Source organism: Manis pentadactyla, chromosome 5 (assembly GCF_030020395.1).
Source record: "Manis pentadactyla isolate mManPen7 chromosome 5, mManPen7.hap1, whole genome shotgun sequence".
In the NCBI taxonomy this organism is placed as follows: domain Eukaryota; kingdom Metazoa; phylum Chordata; class Mammalia; order Pholidota; family Manidae; genus Manis; species Manis pentadactyla.
In genome coordinates this window covers 174,812,010-174,836,565 of record NC_080023.1, presented here as the reverse complement: position 1 = coordinate 174,836,565, position 24,556 = coordinate 174,812,010, and the positions used below count along the sequence as shown (strand labels likewise).

The 24,556-nt window shown below is 52.8% G+C and overlaps 1 protein-coding gene across 2 annotated transcripts; it reads right to left on the bottom strand.

Moving 5' to 3' along the window:
- Window positions 1-1,955: 1,955 nt before the first annotated feature.
- Window positions 1,956-24,103, bottom strand: EDN3 (endothelin 3). 2 transcript variants are annotated; one of them, XM_036901863.2, is made up of 5 exons: window positions 23,500-24,103; window positions 22,607-22,892; window positions 6,965-7,138; window positions 5,831-5,911; window positions 1,956-3,581 (listed from the first exon to the last, which is right to left on the bottom strand). In XM_036901863.2, exons 1-5 carry the CDS (start codon window positions 23,549-23,551, stop codon window positions 3,548-3,550), a joined length of 627 nt encoding a protein of 208 aa, XP_036757758.1. In that variant the 5' UTR covers window positions 23,552-24,103; the 3' UTR covers window positions 1,956-3,547. The 2 variants fall into 2 exon arrangements, with proteins under 2 accessions (XP_036757758.1, XP_036757757.1); XM_036901862.2 differs by having other exon boundaries at window positions 1,956-3,577; window positions 23,500-24,099.
- Window positions 24,104-24,556: the final 453 nt, after the last annotated feature.

Genomic DNA, 24,556 nt, shown 5'->3' with positions numbered 1-24,556 from the left:
GGCAGGAAGAAAGGAGAGAGGGGAGGCGACAGGTTCCTTCTCATCAGACACCCTCCCAGGTCCCAGGGGATTCTTCTTCTTCTCTGGCATGAATTCCTAATACCTCTGGCTCTTCCATTTATCACCCCACCTGTTGTCATTTACTCAGTACATCGTCCTGAAATGCTGGAAGGATTAATGAGACATGCCCGACAGAAGGGTGGCTGCATTCATTCATCCTGGCCCCTGATAGTTACTAATTCTTACAATTTCCCTGCACTAAATACCATGTAGATCTAACAATTCTGAGCCCTCCTGCCAGCAAAGAAGAAAGAAATTGCATAATCAATGATGGAAGGACCCAGGTGGCTTTCTAATGGTCTGAAGAACAGGTAACTTGAATTGCTTAAACTTTGAGATGCTTAAGAATTCATATAAAATAATTTTGGGACTTAGGGAATAGATTTCTTCCAGGGCAGGTAGGGAAATCCACTATCCTGACAATGTCTGTTAAGTCAAAGTCTATTACTTTGAGGAACACTCTAGATTCAAGATGTGCTTCCAAGAAAAATTTTTAATAAAACCAATCTGGCGACTAGTTCAGGGACAACTTTGTAGACTAAAAGACTGTTATCTTATGCCTTGTGTAAGTTTATGATTAAAAAGTGTTTTTCCATATTACATAGTTTCTTTCTGTTTGGTCTCTCAGTAAGGCTAGGTAGGGCCAGTGTCATCATACCCTTTTTATAAACAAGGAAACCAAGGCTCAGTTTCAGGGTGGTCCCCCTCAGCAATTTGGTGGCACAGCCAGGTCACCAGACTCAACAGTCCCTTCTGCTGGGCCTCACAGGCATGCTGCATGGGCAGGCGGGGGCCCCAAGCTCAGAAGGGCCCCCTGCTTGGATTAATGCTCTGCAGTGCTGTCTTGAAATTCTCAGTACTTTTGAACAGGGAGCCCTGAATTTGCATTTTGCCCTGGACCCTGCAAATACTATAGCTGGTCCTGCTTACAACTCCGTGGACACCCCTTTTATTCCTCCACCCGGATCCCAGGAATGGTCACCATGTCAGGCCTCGACTACCCCCCGTTCCTGGACCTCCTGCTGTCTTTCTCCTTTCCTCCTGCGCTGCAGCAAGTAAAAGGGCTGCTGGAAGCCAGGCCCCGTTCGTGCCCCGCAGGAACGCTGGCAGCTCCTGTGCTGCTCCACATTCTGCAGAATAAATGAGTCCCCAACTCTGTCAGTTCATCAAAGTCAAAATTCTCTAAATTGAGATTAATTAAAACAAGGAGTCTCTGGGGTTTTCTCAGATTAGATGTGATCAAACCCACTCAGAATATTGGATTTCTCTTTGCTCTTTGGTGGGGGCTCTCTGTCCAGTTCCCTGCCTCTGATGATCTCCACTTCTTGACTCAAAAGCAAGAGGGAAGTGAGAGAAGGGCAGCAGGGAGGGAGGAAGAGGAAGGAGACCCAGCCCCTTTCCTATGCCCCCAACCCCATAGATGTCCTGCGTGGCTTAAAGGCTTACAAACATTGCAACTGATAGAGAACATCAAACAAAATGTGGTCACTTCTGGCTACTAATTCTCACAAATTACGAGCAGCAGAGAAAAAAGCTGATAGGGTCAAGTGGTGGTAGTGGCCTGACAGCTCTCTGCCTGCACTAGTGCTTCTGCACTTCCACGGCCTGTTGGGCCTCCCTGGAACGGTGAATGGGACGGTGCCAGGGGAGGGAGCCATCTCTACCCCCAAATTTCTCTCTTCCTGGCTGCCTTGAGTGTTTGATCTTCCTCTGGTGGTCCCCAAGCCCTGCTCCTTCCTGAATATTCAAGCAGCTCCTTGCTCATCTCCCTCCATAATTGACTTTGGATGGATTCTACTTCCCGAACCATAACCCCCCTTCCACCCTCTCCAGAGCTCCGTGGAAAGTTGATGTGTCACCATGCATACACTACCAGCAGAAAAAAAACCCACAAATCAGAGCAAATTTTTAGATTTTTTATTATGTATTTGACAGTATTTTCTGAGTGTTAGCACAATGAATGAATTTCTCTCCAAGATATTTTGCCACAGAGCCAAACAGCGCATATGTATTATAAAAGTGTAATTCAAGCTCTAAGGAAAATGAGTTTTGGATTCAGAACACGATTTAAAATCTCTCTCTCTATATACAGTGTCTTTACTTTTAACAGACCCACATAAAGAAGTTGGAGTAGAGTGGTTTCACAATAAATAATCATTTATCTAAACTGTACACAGTCCTGCTGGCAAATCAGTCCCTTTCATTTCCTTGTAATCGATGTGCCCTTTCATACCTACAATAATTTATGCAATGCTCAGACAGAATTGCACATTTGGTGAAGGCCCGTGCTCTGCCATTCATTGTCTTAAATTTCTCTACACTGTGACCTCAGCGTGCACCCAAATGCCGGTTCCCACGGCTCTGCCGCCGTCGGGCGGCGGGTGGCCTCTCCCCGGTAGATGATGTTACACGCGGTGTCACTCTTTCGACATTCACGGTAATTTCAGTTTGGCTATAAGAGCACAGCTGAGAGAGATTGTGAACTGTCAGGCATTTCAATTGCCAGTTGTTGCCAATTATATAGATAAATAGGAATTTACATAATTTACAAAGAGTTTGTGTTTGTGGCTTATTTTGAAGCCATTCCCTAAAGATGCATATTTATTCATGAAAGCAAATAGTCACCCTAATAGCCTGGAGCTGGGGCCGCCTTTACTGCTGTATCTGGGGAACAAGACTGCTGTGAATTGGTCTGTCTGCAAAGGGCACAGAAAGTTGGTTACTGATCAAGGCTCCCTACTGCATGTCCCGGCGTTCAAAACCCTCAGGCATTCATTTTCTCCTTTTCTTATCACAAATATCAAGGTTTCTTTTTTTTCCCTTTCTTTTTTCTCTTCTTCTTCTTCTTCTTTTTTTGAAATATGTCCTTTTGGTGGGTACCAAGCACTGATGAAAATTTCTGTCTCAATCCTATAAGCTGCAAACCCATCAATCCTGCGCAGCTACAATGGCGTCTAACTCGGTGCCCGCGGGCCTCTCTAGCTCACCGCGCCTACCCTCTGTGGGGACAGGGACATGGGCCTGCTCCTGCTGCGTGCACAGCCTTCACAAGATGGACACGTGTGCCGTCGCAGTGTTAGCCTGGAGGCCACTTATTCTCCCAGTCAAAAGCCAGCAAGTGGCTTTGCAACGTGCCACACCTCTCCAAATACAATTTCCTGCAGGAAACCAGAGCTGGGGCATGAGGCCTCAGGGCACATCTGGGATCATTTTACCCATTAGGGAAACTGGGTCGCTGGGACTGGGGCCTTCTTGGGGTAGGGGTGGCTTGTGAAGTGAGGACCCTGTGAGGGGTTTTCACCCCCAGGCAAAACTCATTCCTTGGCCTCAAAGAGGTGGAAACATGAGCCATGCTGGAGCAGCAGCAGGCCTTCCTCAGACAAGGCCCCGCAGGCCGCTCTCCCCAGGGGCTCCTGAGGGCGGGGGAGCGGGCAGCTGGCGGGGAGGCGCACTGCCAGGCGGGCGCTTGCTGGGGGAGGTCTAAAGCCTACTTGCTTTGTCTGTCCTGGGCTTCAGCCTGTCTTGGAAAAAAGAGGCAGAAGAGAAACAGGTCTGTTAGAAAGGCAGAGCTCTTGACTGGCACAGAAGGCGGCTCCCCCTGTCCTGCCTCCAGCCCGTTCCCCGTTTCGCACTCAATCTGCCCCCCAGTGCTCCTGGGCCGTTGCAGAGCCTGCCATGCACCTGGGAGGGCGAGAATGAGCAACACCAGCGGATGCGGACACTCGCTCCGCGCTCCCCGCGGTCGGTCCCGTCTTTGATCATCACCAGCTCAGGGTGGCAGCAGCTTCCGCTCTGAGAATGTGAGTCTGGAAATTACCAACTAGCATCTTACAAGAAAGCAGGGGCTGTGGCTTGTTAAGAAAGGACTTTTTCTTCCCCAGTAATGCTTCTTACGGGAGCTTTACAGGAATCATAAAGACCTGGGAGAACCGCCCTTCCGGGCCCACGGGACACCTGGGCTGTATCCCAGCTTCTGCGCATGGGGCACAACAGTCGCCACAGCAGCAGAGGCAGCGGGTGCTGGTTCTGTGCACAGCGCTGCTCCCCGCCCCCACCCCAGACACAGCGCAACCGCACCCCGGGACCTCTGCCCTTGCTGTTCCCCTGCCAGAAATCCCCTTCCCCTCCTCATCCCTCTGGCTCAATGCCTCCCTTTCCGCAGGTCTATAGCCAGCGTCACCCGGTCGGTGAGACCGCCCTTGTCCACCAATACCAAACTGGAACCACCCTGACACTTCCTGCCCAGGCTGCTTCCTGTTCTCCTGCAGGCTCTCTGGATTGTATGCACAGTGGTCCCCCCTCATCTCCGGGGTCTCTGTCTGCGGTTCCGGTTACCCAGGGTTAACTGCAGTCTGGGAGCAGGTGCTCCTCCTGCCAAATTGTCAGAAGGGCCACAGCAGCCGGGCGCTGCGTCAGCGTCTGCGTCTCTCACCTCGGGTCACCCCCGCACCAGGCCCTTTATCATCTCACATCACAAGGAGGTGAGGGCAGGGCAGTGAGGTATGTAGGGAGAGACCACGTTCTCGGAACTGTTATGACAGCACATCGTTGTAACGGTCCTACTTCATCATGAGTCACTGTTGTGAATCTCTCACTGTGTCTGACTTATAATCAGTCTTTATTGCAGGTGTGTGTGAAGGAAAAGACACAGGATACACAGGACTCAGTGCCATCCATGGTGGCAGACGTCCACTGGGGGTTTTGGACCATGTGCCCCGCAGATGAAGGGGATGACTGTATTTGTTTGCTGTCGGCTTCTCCCACTATTTAAGTCCCATAAAGCTGACCTTTGCTTTGTTCTCTGTTGTGACCTGATATCTAGAACAGTGCCCCGCGCAACGCAGGTGCTCAACAACTCTTTGATGAATGAACGCATGCACCAATGAATAAATGATGCAATGGATGGATGGTTTTACTCACATGCCTCCCTCACACAGAGGCATCTGGGTTTGGGGTGAGGAAGAGAGAAAGAAGAAAAAGAATGCAGAGGCCAGTGGGGCCGACTGGGGCTGCCTCACCCCCTCCTGCATCTCCCTGCGGCCTCCTCTGGTCCGGTTTTCTCATGGATGCCAACAGATACACCCCTGGACGACGGGAAGCGGCCTGCCAACCTGGGAAGCCGCCTGTATGCTGAGAATGGATGACTCCCAATGATCAGCCTCTGTAGGAACCCAAGCCACCTCCAGGCTATTATTATAAACACAAATTACCATCCCCTTGCCAATGGGTAGGCAAGTCATTAATAAGGCTTCTGATTGGGAGAATGACAAACCCGGTTTGGCTGCAGGAAGCCCTGAGGTCTCTCACACAAAAGAACAAGCAGGTTGACAAAGATAATGAAACCAATATGGGGGCTCAAAGGGCAGCTTTCATTCCCCTCTGCCCAGAATCAGCTGCCATAAAGAAGAAACGTGACCAGCAGAGGCTGCTACAGGAGCAGAGGCAAGACGTGGGCCTGGGAAGGCCAGCACTGGGGGTTCAGAGCAGCAGGCCAGCGCCATCCAGGCTGGACATCACTGCTCTGAAGCTACCAGGGATGCGGGGCTCAGCTCCTAAGGCACAGGGCACCGGCCAGGGGCTGGGCAGTGACAGCCGCCATCCTCAGCTTCAGCCTGCTCTGCCCCCAGAGACGATCTGCCTACAGCATGGTTGCCACGGAGGCATTACCCCGTGTGAGCTGGGGTCCCCGCTGGCCACCTTCCCAGACCAGATGCCACCCCCAGCATCCTCTACGCCCCCAAAGGTGTGAGACCTGACAGAGCAACTTCACCTCCTGGGATGCAGGCCTCCGTGGACACCCCTGGCCTGCTCTTCCTCTTCCGCATCAAGTTTTTCTGCCATCCTTGAATTCCTATGGAGAGAGAGCTGGTTTTAATGAGTCAACCTGCATTTCCATGTGGCTGGCTTTTCAGAGTCCAGTTATGACTTCCTTTCCCCACGAAGGGGCACCTTAGCGCATTCCCCAAGGCTGAGGCTGAGGCTGAGCACTCGGTGGGTGGATTTCTACCAAGTTCTGTGCTGCTCATTCCTCAGTTATTCATCAGATATTGGAGGGCCAAGAAGGAAAATGCAGTTGGTACTGGGGTTTTCAGGCAGCAGACCTGGGCCCCTGATGACTAGAGCGCCAGCCAAGGAGCAGAGAGCTCACCCTCCAAGTCTCTTGCATGGGTGGGGAGCCCATGGGTCCCATCCCCCCCAGTGCTGGCTCTGGGGAGGAGTTTTCAAGGGTAGCTCTGAGTAGGTTGATGAATCTTGGCCCAAAGTAAAGAAAAAGAGGAGGAGCATTTACAGGAATACCTAATATGTGCACACAGACTTAAACGGCCATCCGGGTCCCGGCTGGGGTCTGCTCCTTTCTACCAGCCCACACTGATTCACAGCTGCCCAGCAGCTAGAGTAGGCCACTGGCTCTCACACACCTGGCCTCCAGGGACCACGAAGTAAGACAATGAGTAACTCAGGTGGCTGATTCTGCGCGTCTCCCTCGAATGTGCACGGCCCCCTGTCTGTTGCAGTCCACACTGGCCAGGAATGGATGGGAGGCCAGTGAGGCCAGGCGGTCCCATTAGCTGTTTTTAAAGGAGCTTAAAATATGCATTTGGAGGGGGGCAGGGAATTCTTCGATGTTTAAATATTAGAAACTTATTCATATTTGGCAAAGTTCTGTGTGGTCAAGAAGAAATACGTCTGGAGACCGGACCTGGCTGTGGCCATGTGTGGATTGTTCTGAAAGGCAGCAAGGGGACAGGGACACGCACCTCCTTCCTCCATGGGTCTGGCTGCAGCACCACCATGCTCAGGTGCAGCCAAGCCCTCCTGCACCACACTCAGCTGCCAGATGCTCCTGGCCTTGCCTCACCCAGACAACTGACACCTGGCGAGGAATAAGACTCAGGGGCCGTACCTGTTGACAGCCAGAATTTGGGTGCAGAAGCCCATGCAGGCCCTGTCATGGCTCTCCACACAAGCACAGCGTTGTGTCCACTTGGAGCGCTGTGGGCTCTGCAGGAACAGCCCAGCAGACCTCCTGCCCCGGAAGCTTCCTCTGTAGTTGGACAGTCCATAGGGAACAGTCTGTCTGTAGAGGACAGAGCAGGGTCAGGGCCACATCGATGGGGCAAACCCTGGCCTCCCTGCTCGTGGGATGCGGAGCTGGTGAGGGGGTGGGAGAGCGGAGATGTGGGAATAAGAGATGTGGTGCAGTGATGTCCCAGGAACTGGCATCTACGCCCTGTGCTTTGGGTCTCAGGAAGCTTCGGGAGTGAACTGTTCACTCCCACCTCTGTTTCCCCTAAGCCCCCAGAAAGTGCACAGGGGCCAAGGGGATGGGAAGATGCAGAGGACCAGGGAACACGGGCAAGGAAATCTCTGAGTCCTCCCATGGCAGGGGCCAGTGCACACCTGGCGTGTACACGTGGGCACTTGGGCACTTTCAGGGAGCAAACCATGGCAAGCATGCCTCCAGTCCAGTCATTCCAAGTGACCCATGTGCTGGCCCCAGTCTTCGTCCCTGAGCCAACCCCTGGGCCTGGTCATTGATACCAGTAAGATGCCTTCCTAACCTAGCACCGCGGCTGACCCTGCCACCCACCTCAGCTGTCACTGAATTCCTTCTGTGCACACAGCAGCCTTGCAATCTGCACTAATGGGAATATGACAAATGCAATTATGGCCATTAGAGGTGCATCCTGGCCTCTGAACATCATTTCCTCAAAGAGACAAACATCAGAGGAACCCTCTGTGCCCAGCAAGGTACAGCCGAGGACAGAACTGGCCTTGGGAAAAGTCATCTTTTAAAAAGCCTATTAAAAAGTCTGAAACTTTACCAATTTCGTGTGTGTCTAGAGCTGGTGTCATTTGGAACAATAAACGTTTATATCTGTTTCTTATGCTCATGTGCATCCGAACTGTTGTGCTCCAGAGAAGGGAGAAGACTGCCAGGCAGTTCAGTGGGAAAAAGTGAGAAGCATATGCTTAATTCATTAGTACTACTGAACATGCCTGGGGGGCAAATTACTAATAACTAGCGGAAACTTACGTGGCCAAGACTTACTTTTCCAATAATTGTTTTCCTGACAGTCCCCGAGATTAACCAGCCACCCTCGTTTCTGTGAACCCCATGGAGTTTCACCGATCATTGGCGTCAAAGGGGATTCTGACATCCTTTCTGAGTGTTCAAAATCGAATCAAATTTACTTTAATTGGAAACATTCACCACGGAGCCTTTCCAGGGTGGTGAGGGCCAAGGGGAAGGCTTCCTGTTGTGATCTGACGCTCAGGAAGAACTTCCTCCGTGTCGGGCAGGAGACCAGCGTCTAGCCACAGGTCGCCCCTCTCGTGTTTTCCTTCCCTCACCCCTTCCCACCCAAGTTCTCTGCACGCGCTCCGGATTGAGGCAGGTCCAGTGCTGAGCAGCCCATGCTCCCAAAGTGGAAAAAGCAAGCAGGGTCCAGTCCTGTTCCGAGCTGAACCTTTGCAAAAACCCCTTTTTTCTCAGGCATGGGAAGTAGGGCAGAGTGGGGATGGGGAGCAAAACAATGCAGACATTGTTGTGAGGCTGTAGGTATACTCGCACAGTAATGGGGCCACATTAAATCTCTTAAGTGTTGACATTAAATCCACCCCCCCATTTGTTGGTGAAAATTACAAGCAAGGGAGAATGACTCTCCCATTTTTCCATCAGCAGTAAAACCTGCAGTTTTGAAATTGCTGTCCCTGATTATGTCTTTACGAGCACGACCACCTTACAGGGTTTTAAGTAAGAAAACAAAGCCCCACAGTATTCCTTAATAGAGAAATGCTCAGCGCTTTCCCAAAGGCCACGTTCTAAAGCTAGTATGCAAATGAACGCTCCCGATGTACAAGGAACGTTTGCAGGGAGGCGCAGCCCCACACTCTTCCCTGCAGCACGCGGCCTGGGAACCCCTGCCCAGGTCCGAGGGCTCCAAGCATGTATCTGCTGGCAGACCTTGGGTGGGCGGCAAAGCTGAGGGACTGGAGGGCTCCGCGGCTTCCCGACCACAGACAAGGAGCTCCAGTCCCAGCGAAGGCCCACCATCCATAGGTCGAAAATGTAAGTTTTAAATCAATCTGCAAAGCTCTTAGACTTTATCCCCTACCTCGACGAATGCAGCTTCAAAACACTGTGGAAGTTCGGGCTTGATTTTAGCATCCTGGGGCTTTGTGTTGGAGTTTCCTGTTGGAACGTGGAAGCCCACGGGGATTCAGCACCTTCCCTTCCATGCTCTGTCCCACAGCAAGGAGGCCCTCATCGACTCCCATGTGGAGTTTCCTTCAAGCTCCATCCATGCCTGTCCTGCAAGCAGCCACCCCTTGTTCTCCCTGGAGGCCTTGGGCCATGTACCCGGAGCCCTGTTCTGCCCCCGGTGTCAGGCCCTGGGAGATACCTGCACAGGCCCTGAAGTGGGGGCACTGGGGTGGGGGATTCCAGGATCCCGAACACCTGAAACACGGTTTAGAAGAAGGGCTATGTGACTTCCAGTTCCATGACTCTTTACATCAGTGCAGGAGACAAGGCAAAAGGAGGGATCGGGGGCAGCCCTCGAGCCTGCAGGCCCAGGGCAGGTGCCATTCTGCTCCAGGTCTAAGAGAGGATCACTAGCACCGCAAGAGTAGAAGGCTGGTCTTCCGGTTCCTCTAAATCAGATCCAGCTCAAGGCTGAGCAAATGAAGATTGTGGATTGAGCAATTGGTAGTTAATTGTAAGATAATCTCGTCAATCAAGACTAGATTCTTTCCAACCTAAAAAGTTCAATAATCACAAAATTCATTACAAAGACTCCCCAACATTTCCAAAGAATATACATATATATATATATATATATATGAATGTATGTATGTATCTCCCTAATATTATTCCAAGTGTGATGGAATAGGGAAGCCCTTCAGGAGTTCACGTGCTGCTGGGGTATGAAAACAGGTAAAGCAAACATCACCAGCCAGTATGTGCAGGTGTGTGCCAGGCACACAGAGCTCAGGGAAAGGTCGCCTGGAAACTCATCCTTAGGGTGGAAAGCGCACACGTCATCATCATGATCCCTCTACCCTCTCGACAGTTTCCTGACCTACAAAAGGGCTGTCAGACACACTGCACTGCAGGAAAAATACTTCACAAAGAATTAACATTAATTAATGACAGCTACTGTTGTTGCTTATTGGGTCTAGGAACTGTAACAAGCAGAAAAATCCCACTTACCAGGCCTGCATTTGAGATGTGGGACTAAGTAATAAAAAAGGGTAATAAGGAACCAGCGCGCCACATGGCGCAGCAGTGCCATTCTCAGCCACACCTGCTTCCGCTGGCCTGTCACACGGCGTGGCCTAGCTAATAAGCACTGGTCTTTCCGTTTTCTTGGTGCGCTGTCATTTTTCTCAGTGGGTTTCTTGAATGGTGACGTGAATGGACCTCAGGGTAGTCCCGTGAACATGAAGTTGAGTTAGCTGAGAACCCCCGACCAGCACACCCTCCGGCGGACCAGGCTGGCATGCTGTTTTGCAACAGAGTTTGAGAATAGGATTCTTTGAGAAAGCAGGCAGCTCCTGTCCTGTTAGAGTTTCAGTTCTAACACAGAGCTCTGTACAAAAGAGAGGCGGACGAGAAGATCAAGCCAAATGCTCTTAGACAAAACAAAACACCCCTTCAGGCACAACGCCTAGGGTGTCTTTGTGTAATAAACTGTTTCTCAACCATATATTCTAGAACATGCAGTATTTGATCAGTGATGGTGATACCAGAGTCTCATTTACCTGTGTTCTTTACTGACTGCCTTTTCCTAAGTGTCATACAGACACATTATTAAAAAGTAAACCTCCCAGTCCCTGTATTCATCCTCCTTCTGCAGCATCGCACTGAAGCACTTTATTTCTCGCTACAAGAGGTTTTTAAATAAGGAAAGTAGACCATTTTTTAAGATTCTATTTTTACAGTGTTGTCTATTCATTAATGAATGAACGATCTCCACCTTCCTGATCAGGAAACTGGCTTCTGTACCTGAGGGTTAAAGGAGAGATACAGATATTCAAGAGCCCCCAAAAGCAGTACCAAGAACTTCATGGGCCAAATTCTAAATTCTCGGGAAAGTTTATCAAATTGTCATGGAAACCACTCTTCATTCTCCCAAAAAAAAAAACATTTGAGGAGCGCCTTTCAGCGTGCAGGCACTGGACTAGACTCCAAGTGAACATCCGTGAGAAGACAGACAAGTGACCCTATACACACACAGTTTTAATCTATCACAGAGGTTAGCAAATGGGCATTTGGTGGGCTTCATCCAATCAATGGAGAGTTTTTTTTAATATGAAAATTTCACATAAATATCCTAATTTCCACCTTCTCTTAAATAGCTGAAGCTACGCTCACACCAACCACACATTCCAACAGGGGAAATCATCTGGGGCTGAGGAATGAAATCAGAAACGGGGCATAAGCATGCCTTTGGCCCCGTTCCTTGGCTCCCAGGAGCTATGCACCTGCCCTCTGCTCATTTTGTTATGCGTCTGGCCCTCACGGGCATCTGACTTTACAGACCCGTCATCTAGGCTGGTCTCACAAAGTGAAGCCAAACAGATCATATGACACAGTGACGGAATCAGTACTTGATACTATTTTTTATATATATAGCTGTTGTTTTTTATTTTAAAAGCCCAAGTTCTGGTTGAGTTCCTCCCCAACAAATAGACCATTTCCACTTCACAATCAGAATGCAAAGCTGATGATCTACCTCCTTTGGTAGATTTTTCCTGCCAAAATGGGAAATGGGAAAACAAAGGTGACATCGCCTTGGGGCCCAGGGGACGTATTGTACAGAAGGATGACTCTGCTGACCTGTCCTGCAGCCACAAGGAAGAGGAACAACTGTTTCCCACTGGCAGACAGGCAGGAGGCAGCCCCCAGCTGCCAGGCACCAGGGGTCATTAGACACGGCCGCCACCACTCCCCAGAGAAACAGCTTCTATCCCGTGCTTTCTAACTACGGCTCAGTTTCAGATTTTATTAAATTCCTTCCTTAGAAGGCACCACTCACCCGCTCTCCTAAGCTTAGAAACATCTTCTTGGGCAGGAAAGAAAATGCAGATCACCTTCCTTTACTCTCTTTGATACCTTAACCAAGAAAACCCTTCTGGGTAAGAATGTTGCTGTAAGGAGTAAGACAAGGATGAAGTGACGACAGGAAGAGGCTGAGTATTTAAAGGCCTGTAAGAGCATCCACTCCCTTCAACAAACGTCAGGTGGGCCCCTGCTAAACACAAAGGCAAGGAGCTCAGAGACAAGAGTGCGCCTCTAAAAAGACTGAAAAGCCAGAATTCTCTAGAGCCTGGGGCCACCGTTTGTCGTTTTTGTCTCCTGGAATCCAATCTCTTATCTTTCCTTTGGGGAATCATCCCTCCCTCCTGGGTGGGGTCTCAGTGAGGCTGTCGATTAACCTACCTCACCTTCCCTATCTAAAGATTCTTCAAGTGACTCACATGGGACCATTCTGACCAAAATTTCTGGGAGAGGCAACTCGAGATCAGGAAATACTCTGGAGCTGCTGATGGCCAGGTAGCCCCATCCTGCCCTGTCCACTCGCTTGTGCCCTGGACCCCGGTCCTGTCCTGTCCTGGTACAGCCCCCATCTGATCCCTGTGCAGCTTTGACCTCTCAGTCTGTGTCCAGCCAATAAACCCCACTTATGCTGTGTTAGCTCGGCTGAGTTTCTGATGCTTGTGACCGGTGACTTCTTGGTGACCCCAGGACCTACTTTCTTGAGTCTGATGTGACCATGACCTCCTGGTTTTAATAGGAAGACCCGGGGTCTCTCCAGCTGCCAGAGACAAGCAGAGATGATCTTCATGGCCACAACACACAGAAGAGTCCGTCTTCAGAATCAGGACAAAACTCAGCCGACTTCGCTGGTTGGAGTCCTTTCTTCCTAGGTGCGCCCACTGTGCGATGTTTGGTTTGGCTCTGCTGTCCTCTGGCCAGGCGGGAGCAAGCAAGCTGCTCTTCTCATGCCAAGCCGCTCAGAGCCCGGCTCCCGGACTCTAGGGTGACCACCTGAGAAGCCTCATCCTGTACTGAACTTACTGCTTGTAGAAGTCGGCTGTGGGCCAAGCCTCATGCCAGACAACCCGCAGGGTGCCCTTGCAGCTGCCAGGAAAGGAAACAGGCCAGGAAACTAGCTCCCAAGTGACCTTGTTATTGAGCAGAAAACACACACATGCTTTCTGATCCTACAGACCGCTACACAGGCCTCATGCTCACAAACATGTAAAGAGAACTGGCAGGTTGGACTTCTGCTCCCACTGCAGAATGTCCTTGAATCTCAGTCAGAAGAACCCAAAGGCAGATTGCTCGGCCAGTCACCTGCCGTGGCGGGAAGTTCCCCTGCAGCCCTCAAGGAGAGTCGAGGACCCCAGAGGGTTTGCAAATACCAAAGGAGTGAGCAGTGTGCCACGGGTTGGCAGTCAGCTTTTTTTTAAGACATTCCTCCACCGAAAAAAAAAAAACTTTTGGGTTTACCCAGGACATGACTGCTTGGGAATTTTACCAGAATCACAGACATTTTCAAAGAGAATGGTGAACTTTTATTCCCACACATCAGACCCAGGAAGGGGGGTTGTTTCTTTGTTTCTATTTCAAGTGTGACTTCTTCTTGTCCCCTGGGGTCGGCAGCAGCTGGCCCCTGTCCAGCCGGAATCGCCGGCCATCCCTGTCTGTTCAGCGCTGCACCTAGGACGGCTTGTGTGGTGTCTGGCTCAGATCCTGCTCACTGGCACCTCAATATCTCAGTAATAAGTAAACGAGGGAAGCAAAGAATGAGGTCAGAATGAGCCATTACTTCTGGTCCACAGTAGTCCCCCCAAGGTACAGAAATCTTGGCTGATTTCTTGGATTTCTACTATTGTTGTCCTCAGTGGGCCCACTCCAAGGGCTTTTCCTAGAGAGCAGATGGTCTCTAGATTACTGGAAGTGGAAGAACATGTCTTGACAGCAGCTCCCGCAGAGGCCACGTCAGCGCCAAGATGGGGCATCCAGGTTACGCAAACGGCTGAAGCATCAGAGTTGAAACCAGAGACCTCCGCAGGCGGGCGGACCCGGGTTTCTGGTCCAAACTGAAGGCTGGCTCACTCAGAGTCCCTGGGGAGTGCCTCCCTCTGGGCTTGAGTGATGGAGGTGCCGGCCACATCTCTGGAAAAGTCATTCCAGTTCCAGATGCCACCTAGAGATTCTCAAGCCCCCTCCTCACTTGAGGTTCTCCAAAGAGCAGAGCGGTTGAAGTGGGGCCTAGCCCTTCTTTCCAGCAATAACACACAGCTAAATGAGTGGTCCCTGCCCCACCCATGCTAAGAGGTCCCCAGGATCTTACCAACTGTATTTAGAAAGCTTTGGCCTGAGCTGTTTACACGCTCCCATATCCTATTCCCATATAACTGAACTTAAAAATAACACCACTGCCACGGGACGTTCTCTTCCCATTAGCAACCTGCAACACAGGCATATTCTTCCCTGGCTCAGGCACATGGGCACTGAAGGGAGGAAACATTGAAAGTCATAAGAAAGGAGTACAGAAAAGTTTTTCCTTGTGTGCTGTGGTAATGTGGGATTTTCAAGAGTCATGGCTCAAAAAAAAGTTAGGGAAACAAAGGGCTCCAGTACATAGGGAATGAAACCACCTGTGGAATCCTGCAGGTTAGCTGATTTCCCCTCCATCTGAGACAACCCACATGCATCCATACACGTTAGGGTAGAATTTCTCTCCCCAGCCCCAGTGACCCTGTCAATTCTGGGTTGAGTATAGGTAGGAGAAATTCAGGTCCATCTGGCATGGCCTCATTACAACTTTATGCAAAGCTGCAGACAGATGTGACTCAAAAACAGTTCCCAGAAGTAGGCACAGAGGGGTAAGATAAAGAGCACGTATTTTTTTTAAGGGTGAGAGTATTTGTAGAGGGGTCACAAAAAATACAGACACCCTCACACATCCCTTTTAATAATCCGCAGAAAGCTAGAGAAGACACAGGGCTAGTTTTCAGATTTCACCTTAAGGACGGAGCAGCCTACAGAACAAAGACATACCTGCCATCACTACAATTAAGGCTCTCATTTTCCTTCACATCTAGTGTTTGCATCCTTACATCATGTCCTTTGGGTGGCTTCGACTGGGTGATCACTACTCTCAAACTACGAATACCTGAGTCCCCACAGAGATGCAGGCTTTATCCTCAAACCAGAGCCCAGGGTCGGGATGAGGGTGAGGCAGGGTGAGACAAGCCAGACAAGCACAGGGTCACATCCTGCCCTAAGAATGTTGATATTTTGTTGATTATGAATTTCCTGTACTAACCCTGATTTAAAATGTTGCATTAACTTTTATTTATCCTTACTACTGAATTTTTGGCACCTCCTGGCAGTTTGCGCCCCAAGGAACGTGTCACTGGCCTCACCCAGTCCTTGACCCTGCATGAAGCCCACAGAAAACTGATTCACAAAAACCTGGAAAAGATACCTACACCCCTGTTTCTTCCCCGACTTGCCTCTGACTTTTGGCAAAGCCATTTTATACTCCTCAAGGCATGGGCGAGACTGTCCACCGCAGGCCATTCGTGCATTGCCAAGGACGCCTGATGCTGTGACCGTGTCAGCCAAGTCTTTTTCATGGAGTCAGGAAAGGCATCGTTTTCTGCTTTTTAAATCACAGGGCCAGCGCTCAGGGTTCCCTGGCTGCCCTGTTCTACGGTTGCTGTTGATTAGGGCCTCCTGCTAAGTCAGCCCCGAGTGGACATAGAAGAAGAGGAGGCCCGTGCCTCCAGGCCTCTGGACAATGCCAAGTTTTCCAAAAGCTCCTGACTTGGCTGAGACTCCGACCCACAGCTGATGAGGAAGGCTGGCAGGTGCCCTGTGCTGTCTGCCTGCCCCTGGGAGACCTGCTGGGTGAACAGGAGCTCAGAAGCACCCAGAACTGGGTCTGGACAGGCAGCTCAACCACATCGTAGTCTGGATTTACTTTCCTCCTAAGTAAAACTGGTTCCTATCCCCAAAAGGAGAAAAGTTTGTGTGTGGGGGTCCGATTTTAAGGAATTGTTTCCATCAGATATGACATGGAGTAAGAGCAGGACATCTCCTCATGTCCAACAGCCGACCCACCCCCTGTGTGTGTGAGATCTGAGGCGGCTGCGCAAGGCCTGGGGAGGGGTGCGGGGGCCTCTCCAGCCCCCACCGCACATGTTGAGAGGCTGTGGGTCTGGCGCACGGTGGAGGGCCGCGGCGACAGAGCCGAGCCGCGTTCCAGCAGGGCTGAGGGGCCTCCTTAAGGACGGCACTGTTTGCTTCCCAGCTTCCTTTGTTTTAAATTCTTGCAGGAATAAACCTCACCAGAGATGTCAAAGCCTTTCATCTGCCTTCAGATTTAAGGCCAAGTTCCTGACTCCCACATCCCTTTCATCTAGTAGAAATCCAAATTCTCCCTCTGGGGTCACAGTGGGTCATAACCTCTTTGTGCCAAGGTCTCTTGCTGCACATCAAATGCCTCCCAGCCTCAAGCTGCTCTCCCGTGGAGTCAGGATCACGGGCATTTCAACAAAGCCCGTCTTTGCCCTGGACATCCCCTCACCTACTCACACCCACTCCGGGGCAGGAAAGGGAGCTTTGGGGGACAAGTGAACCCAACAGGAAGGTCACCTTTGTGAGCCAACCTTTCTAACAAACTCTGAAACTTAGCGCCTAGACCCTCAAATTTTAAAGAATTTTTTTTTTTTTTTGCTGACATGTTCTAAGACATATGCTACTCAAACTTAAAATTGGGTTCTAAACATGCACTGATGTCCAAGGAGGAAGTAGAAATGGTTCCATGGGGGGAGAAAACTCCTAAGGTAGAGGATCATGTCAGAACCCTGAATTCAAGGTCATTTTTAATCTGGGTGACACCATCTCAGTGACCTTCTCAAAAGCATATGATGGAATTACTTTGCACAAAGCGATGTCTGCAGTCTTTCCTGGCATCGCTTCCCGGTGACCCACCCTTCAGGTCCTGGGCAGAGCTGGTTAGGGTTGGAAAGGAGGGCCTGGGGCCCCGTGGGGTCCTTGTCCGCAAATCACAAGGCATTGTGTTACTCTGCTGGTCTTGCCCGGGAAGAACATAAGAACACAGACGGATCCCCTCCAAGATGTCCCCGTGAGTTTACCAGAGTCTAAACAGATCATTTAAATCACCCCGAAATGCCAGCCTCCAGCCACTGCTCCTCCCCCATTGCCGCGGGAGGCCCCTGCCAGTGCCTTCAGGGAGCCCCGTGCCCCGTTCCCCAGGCATCCACTTATTCACCAACCTGAGGGGGAAGCAGGAGAAAACTAGGAAGGAGGGGCAAAAGGGCAGGAGCAGACCTCACCAAGCCTGGAGCGACCTTTGGCCACCGAGTTCTTATCAAGCTGCTTATCAGCAGCAGAGGCGGCCAGGCACACCCGCCCCGTCTGTAAACCTTATGCTCATTGATGCCAGCAGACCGCCCACCGTGCACCACCTCAGCCACGGCCCTGGGGCGCAGGCTCCCTCCGTGGTCCTCCAGGGGCTGGGCAAGCCCAGGCTGGGTGGTCCAAGGACGCCGCGCTACTTGGAAACTGGCCCTCCAACCTCAGGGTGGGACCCAGCAGGCAGGGGCGGCCCTGGCCCAGGAAGGGTCTGTGCAGGCCCGCGGGTTGTATGGTGTCTTCATGGTCACATCTTCAGGGTATTGAGCACATGTCCCATCCACCTTCTCGTGTCATCCTCACACGTCTTCACGCGCAGGAGTCAGTCAGCTCCGGTGCCGGCCACCACGGCCACCGCCGGCATTGCCATGACCACCATCAGGGCCACAGATACCCTGTCCTTCCCCGAGGTGGCTGCAGCACCAGCACAGCCCTCCCGGGCCTGACCTGTGGGCTGGGCAGCTGTTACGGGGTCCCTGCTACAGCCACGCAGCAGGTGGATGCCACCCCCACCCCAGGTGCGAGAAGGCATGCATTCCACTGGGATGTCCTAACCCCGGAATGTCCCTTTCTGGGGAGCATGCTCACAGGCCTTCCTCAGCAGCCCGGGGGGCAGATGTGGGTCTGCTGAACTGTTGCCTTTTTGTGGTAAAATTCATTAAAATGCAAGGTTGAATGCTTTGTTAATTTTTTTTTTTACTTTACTTCTTTGGGGAGGAAAAGAAGCCCAAACAAATGTCGTTCCTGCTGGACTGAGTCAGCATGGCATGCTATGGAGCATCTTGTTAAGTCACTCTGCTAGTCAGACTCATGCTTGTACCATACATAGGGGTGCAGAGGGAGGGGGCACCACCCCCAGAGACAGGACACAGGGCAGAGCCCCTGGGAGCCTTCCCACAAGTACAGATTGCAGACCCCACACTTTCCACCATAGTCACGGCTTCAACCATCCTGCACCCGCCCTTCCAATAAATACATTCTTACGTGTCATCCCATGTGGCTTACATTTTTGTTTGTAAAACACGGTCATCACCCTAATACCTTCCTCGTTATGCCCTTGGAGGGATTAACAGATGGCAGGTCCTCTCAATTCCTGGGAGCAATGTGGGGTGGAACACAGTGGGGCTCCTTGCTGGGTGCCCTGCAGCTCAACCAGCCATGTGAAGGACTGGCTTCACTCTCCGGCCAAGAGGCATGTTGGGTCTGGAGGGGCTGGCCTGTTGGGGGGTATGGTTGGAACTGAGAGCCCTGTGATGGTTAATTTTATGTCACAGCACCCAGATATTTGGTCAAACACTAGTATACATGTTCCTGGAATAGTATTTTTTAGATACAATCAACATTCAACTCAGTAGACTTTGAGTACAGCAGATTGCCCTCCATAGTGCAGGTGGGCTTTGCCTAATCACTTGAAGGCCTTAACAGAAAGGACTGAGGTGCCCTGAAGAGGAAGGAATTCTGCCTCCAGGATACCTTCAAACTCAAGACTGCAACATCAACTCCTGTGTGTGTGTTTATACAGACATTTACATACACACACACACACACACCCTGGAGACTCTAGCACATCCCTGACTATTCCAGAGCACCCTCCGCTGTTTAAGGTACACTCATTGCGAACAGCCCCAAGGGCGTAAGCTTGTAAGCACACGTGGGCTACTTGCTCACTGCCTCCCCCCTTGTTACCTTATTCTTGGCAACTTTTCCATGACCATAAGATGGGATGTGTTTTTCTCTGCTTTGGAGTTTTTTGTTTTTATTGGCAGTGGTGGAGCTGATTGGGGGTGGGGGAGCTTCCTGACCTGGTCAAGGACAGTCATGAAATCACACCCTCCCAGGGACAAGCTGTGATCCCGGCCGCCTCCACAGGAGCAGGAACTGCATTTGCCCAGGGCACCTTTGGCTCCTCTTGGGGACATGGACTCTGGAGAATATGACAGAAGTTACGGGCAACATCTACAGAAAACTCCACGTCCCCACACACGTTTGCAGGGGTGTGCGGGCCTCTGGAGGGTATCCACGCTTCCCAGAACAAGAAGCCTCACTTGTGGGAGGAAGCATTGCAGGCTAGAACCTCAGGGGCAGCAAAGGTGAAGAAGGCTCACCGAGCACAGGACCTCCACAAACAAACGTCAGCCAGCACCACTGAGCGCCTATCACACGCTGGGTGCTGGCAGAAAGGCTGACCAAGCTCAGGTCTGGAGAAGTAAGCAGGAGAAGGAGGCAGAGCTAGAGAACCTCAGCTCTTAGAGCAGAAGATACTGCAAGGAGTAACTGGCCTCTCAAGCCTTATCCAGACGCTAACTTTCCACATGAGCTGCAGAATGCACATCGGCCAACAGCCACCAACGCTCCTCCTGGAAAAACTGCCCATGTTCCTCCTGCGGCTTTCAGGTCTTTACGCGTAGCACCAGCCACTCACAGATTGCTTGCAACCTTGCAATATCCTTCTGAGACACAGCAGGATTGTTGAGCTCGTCTGCACACAATGGGCTGGGCGGTAGGAAGATGACACCCAGCACTCGAATCACCCAGAGCTCAAGCCTCAATGCAGGCATGAGGCTCGAGGTGCCTGCAGGCTCCCAGGGCAGCCTGCAAGCAGGGACTGGATGCACATCACACCCAGGAGCAGTTTCAGCAGACTAGGAGGGTCTGTGGAAGAAGTGGGGTGACAGCTAAGAGAGAAGGAGGCACTCCAGAAGTGGGGGTGTGACAGGAGGGAGGGGGGCAGACAGAACCTGGAAAAGACCTCATTATCCTCTATGGTGTCCCTGCACGCAATTCCGTAATTTTTCAGATCCTTCCATTCCTCGCAAGGCCCACGGTCCCTGTTTGTAGAGCCCATTTCTCACACTGCAATCTTGTCCAAGATGTTTTAAAGAGAGTGAATGGACCTGTCCACATGTCCACAGAGAATTTTAGGAAGGAAGGAAAGAGTAAGGAGAGAGAAAAAGGGGGAAAAGGGGGTAAGGTGAGGAAGAGACAGGCCCTGCAGAGAAACCTCCCTTGCAGGATGATTCTGCTGCCTTACTTCAAAATGCTAACGTCTGGCTGTGGTCATTTTTGTTTCCCCGAGCAGCTCACGGGACTCACAAACACCATGTTTGACCCTCCGTGCCTAGGGTTTGAAATGAACAGGTCAGGGAAGGGAAAGAGAGGTCAACTAGCTGAGGGGAGCACTAGCAAGTTGGCAGTCCTGGAAAAAGAGCTGCATGGCTTCATCTCGGGCCACCCAGGGCAACATGAAATTATGGGACAGGACTTCAGACAGATGACAGGGTGTTCACTTAACCTTCACATGCATCTCAAGTGACCACTTCCTCCCAAGCAACCCCCAAGCACAGGGCTTGGTGAGAGGCAAAAAGCAAAGGTGGTCTCCAGACCCGCTCTTCCCTCCTCTCCTCTCTCTGCTGTCCCCTGCCCCTGCCCTGATTTGGTTGGCTTTGCTTTCTCTCCCTCTAGATTCTCACCTTGGGATTCTAACCAATGCAAGACTCAGTCCTGCTGTTGCCTGCCCTGGGTCCTGGGTAGCTAATTCTGTCAGACCACAATGCCAGGAGGCTAAGAAACAAGACAAGTGTCAGGGTGGTGGGGAAACTGACGCTGACGGCTGTGGAAGAAAAGAGGGCAACCGATGGCAGCTTGCTCAGATGCACCCCCAGCAGTCACATCCTCTTCCCCAGGCTCAGGGGGCTGCCATGGTCCCTGCTGTGGGCTGGCTGTGTGCACAGGAGCCTGACGGGACACAGCCCAGCAAGCAGTTCTGCCCTCGGGACCAGCTGCATTTGTGAGGCCCAGGATAAAATGCAGACGTGAAGCCTCTGGTTCAAGAAGCATTGAGAATTTCAAGACAGTGACAACAGAGCATTAAACTGAGCACCATCCTCCTGAGTCCAAGACCCTGTGCAGGCTGCTCAGGGAAACGAGGCCTGGCTGCCATTGTGGCATAATGGGGTGACTTTCCAGACCTATCCCAACCTTGTAGGTGCTTAGAGGTGCATCACCTAGCCCAAAAGATGTTTACCCGCCTTGGCACCTCGTTCCCCAGGTGTCCATGAGGCACGGCGGGCACATGAGCCCCACCAACGCTGTCACCCAGAGTGCTCGGAGGTGAAATGCCTCGAGGGTGAAGACCATGAGGGGCATGAACCAAGATGGCTCCAAACACAGTGGCAAAGCGGCCCTTGCTGGCCAAGTGTTCCCATTCACAGGCAGCTCCTCAGAGTCCCTAGTGGGTTGCAAGCGGGAGTCCCAAGAGACCCCACGCACACCTGGGGGACGGAACATACAGACGTCTGGTGCAGGCCCTGATTCAGGAGCAGGCGAGGAGGCACCCAGAAGGCTGGGGCCCGGAGTAAGGCCCGGCCCTTCTTGCTGTCAGCAGGATGGGGTTTCTCCAGAAAAGTCCCTGAGCTGAGTGAGCAGACGGGGACGCCAGCTGCCCTCTCCGTGGCACCAGGAGGGGCTGACTCTCTGGTAAGGCTGCCCCCAGGACCAGTCAGGCGGCACTGCCTTGGTCCCACAGTAGGGGAGTTCTTAGGGACAGGAGGGGTGGTGGGGAGGTCGTCTGTGGCAGGGGCAGTGGGCGGGAGTGGGCGACAGGGGCTGGTGGGAGCCAGTCCATGGGAGGAAAGGAGCCTGTGGAAGCTTCCCGGGGCTGGACAGGTTCCGCCAGGCCCTGCCAAGCCCGCCCTTGTGCTCCCTGGAGAGCAGGCAGCTTTCAAGGAATTTGAAACTCCATGGGGCCTGGCAGGGTCAGGAGGGGAGGCAGGCCCACTTAGCCCCTGGGGCAGGAGGTAACCTGTGGGGCTTCTTCCATCTCAGAGGGCCTCTCGGGTGTCTAATCCCTCTGGCTGGCTCACTTCACTCCGAGGGAGGGCTCCCCCTGGGCCAGGCCCTAACTGGGATGGGGGTCACACCCCTGACGGCAGACCAGACGTGGGCTGGCCGGAGACCCCAGCGAGAGCTGCGGGCTGTGCCAGGGCAGGCTCTGGGCTGATGTGGCTGCAGGGCAGCAGGTCCCCTGGAGAGTGAAGAAAGGGGGCCTGGACCCTCCATCCCATTCCCAGAGGACTGACTCACTCAGGAGTGTTGATCCAGATGATGTCCAGGTGGCAGTAGTAGACGCACTCCTTATCCTTGTAGGTGAAGCACGTACAGCGCCTGGCTCGGTGGTGCACAGGGCCCCCCTTGGGCACCTGCTCCCCAAACCGACCTGGTCCCTGTTTTTGCCCAGGGCCTCCAGGACTTTTCTGCACTGCAGTCATGGCCTCAGTCTCCTGCATGTCCCCCTCAGATCTGGCTGCAGGGGCGGCCCCGTGTATGCTGCTCCCGCCAGCTTCCCCAGGCTGGGGGTGAGGCATCAATCCTGCAGGGGGCAGATTGAGGAGCTCCTGAGTGTGCAGGCCCCAAACACAGACATGCACCATCCCCAAAATCCTGGGGGAGGGCGACAACCAAACTTCCTGCAAAGTTTGCAATCCAGTTGCACTTTGTGTAGTCTCTGAGCTCTGCCAAACTTTCTGCAAAGTTTGCAAAGCTATGTGCAGTTTCAGAAAAGTCTGCAAGTTAAGTGCATACTTGGCGAAAAGCTTGGAAGCTATTTTCACTGTGTGCAAACTCTGTAAACGATTTGCACCCGTTGAATAAGTACACGCATTTTGCACACTTTCTGAAAACTTTGCAACCGTTTTTGCAGTTTCTGAACAGTTTGCATACTTCTTGGAAAGTTCCCAATGTCATGAAACATTGACCAACTCCGCGCCAGGGCTGCAGGTCTCCAGCCTGCGTCATCTGCAACCTCCAGAGCCCCCGGGGCAGCTCATGAGCTCCGCTGCGGCCCCCCAGACGCCTCCAGGGGTGGTGAGCCCAGGCGCGAGGGTGCTCCCTGCAGTGCGCCCGCGCCCGCGCCCCCCATCCCGGGGTCCTTTTGTGTGCGCTCGCGCCAGGAGAGGCGCGCCGTCCCGCCCGCTTACCTGCGGCGGAGGTTACTGCGAGCCCGAAAAGGAGACACAGTCCCGGCTCCATGAACCCCGATCAAGCACTGGAGCCCCGGGCCTGGAGGACGGACGCCTGTGGCCGCGAAAGGGCGCTCGGGCCGGCACCGCTGGCCTCGCCTTCCAGCTGCGGGGCTTGCAGGGCGGCCGCTCGAGCTGCGTCGCGGGCTGCGGCCAGGAGTTGGCTGCGGCGGTCACAAACTTGAGAGCGCGCTGCCCATCCCTGCGCAGGGCGGCCGGCTGTGGCTCCGGCTTTTCTGGCTCCCGCACCACCCCTCGCCTCCCCGCCTCCCGGAGGGGCTGGAACTGGCGCTCGGGCCTTTGAACCCGGGGCGCACCGGGGGTCGCCTCCCAGCGCGGGGGAGCCGGCCCGGAGCGCGCGGCCCGCGGCGCACCCAGCAGGGCGAGGGGTGGGGCGGGGCGGAGCGGGGGCAGCAGCGGAGGCCACGCGCGCACCCGCACTCCGCATACATACATATGCACACGCACGCGCGCTCACACTCAGAGCCCGCGCATTGCTGCCCCAGGACTGCAGCCCTCGCCCCCAGAGCCGGACAGAGATAACAGGCTGCACATGAAGGTTGCTATCTTTTATCTTAGGGTCTCCAGGAAAGCAACATTTCTCAACGCTCACCTAATGACACCTTATCCTTGCACAGACCTGCCTGACAAGGTCCGGGGCGTACTTTACACTCGTGACTCACGGGCACTGGCTGTCTCCCTGCCTCTCCCAGGAGCTCAGCGCCGGTGGGTGTGGACAGTGGCCCGGAGCAAAGTCAACCAGGGAGCAGGTTAGCGGTCCCTGGATGTCCCAGATGTGCTCACAGCCCCCATGCAGGGCAGGCTCCCTCCCAAGGCCCAGGGAGCCCCTTGGTTTCCCTTGTGGACTTCCCAGCCCAGCTGGGGAGGCTCTCGCAGCTCACCTGAGCCTTGCCTCCTGCACTGAGCATCACCAGAGACCAGCGTGGGTTCCGTTTGTTGTTACCAACACAGTCTGCACTGAGAATGGTGCCCTGGCACCCGAAGTGACACCTGA

Coding starts and splice junctions, on each gene's coding strand:
- EDN3 (XM_036901862.2), bottom strand. CDS start 23,551: ATGGAGCCGGGACTGTGTCTCCTTTTCGGGCTCGCAGTAACCTCCGCC. Junction 7,139..22,606: donor ATCTGGATCAACACTCCTGA/GTGAGTCAGTCC, acceptor TGTCCTCTACAG/ACAGACTGTTCCCTATGGAC. Junction 3,578..5,830: donor GGAGGCCTGCATCCCAGGAG/GTGAAGTTGCTC, acceptor TTTCCAAGACAG/GCTGAAGCCCAGGACAGACA.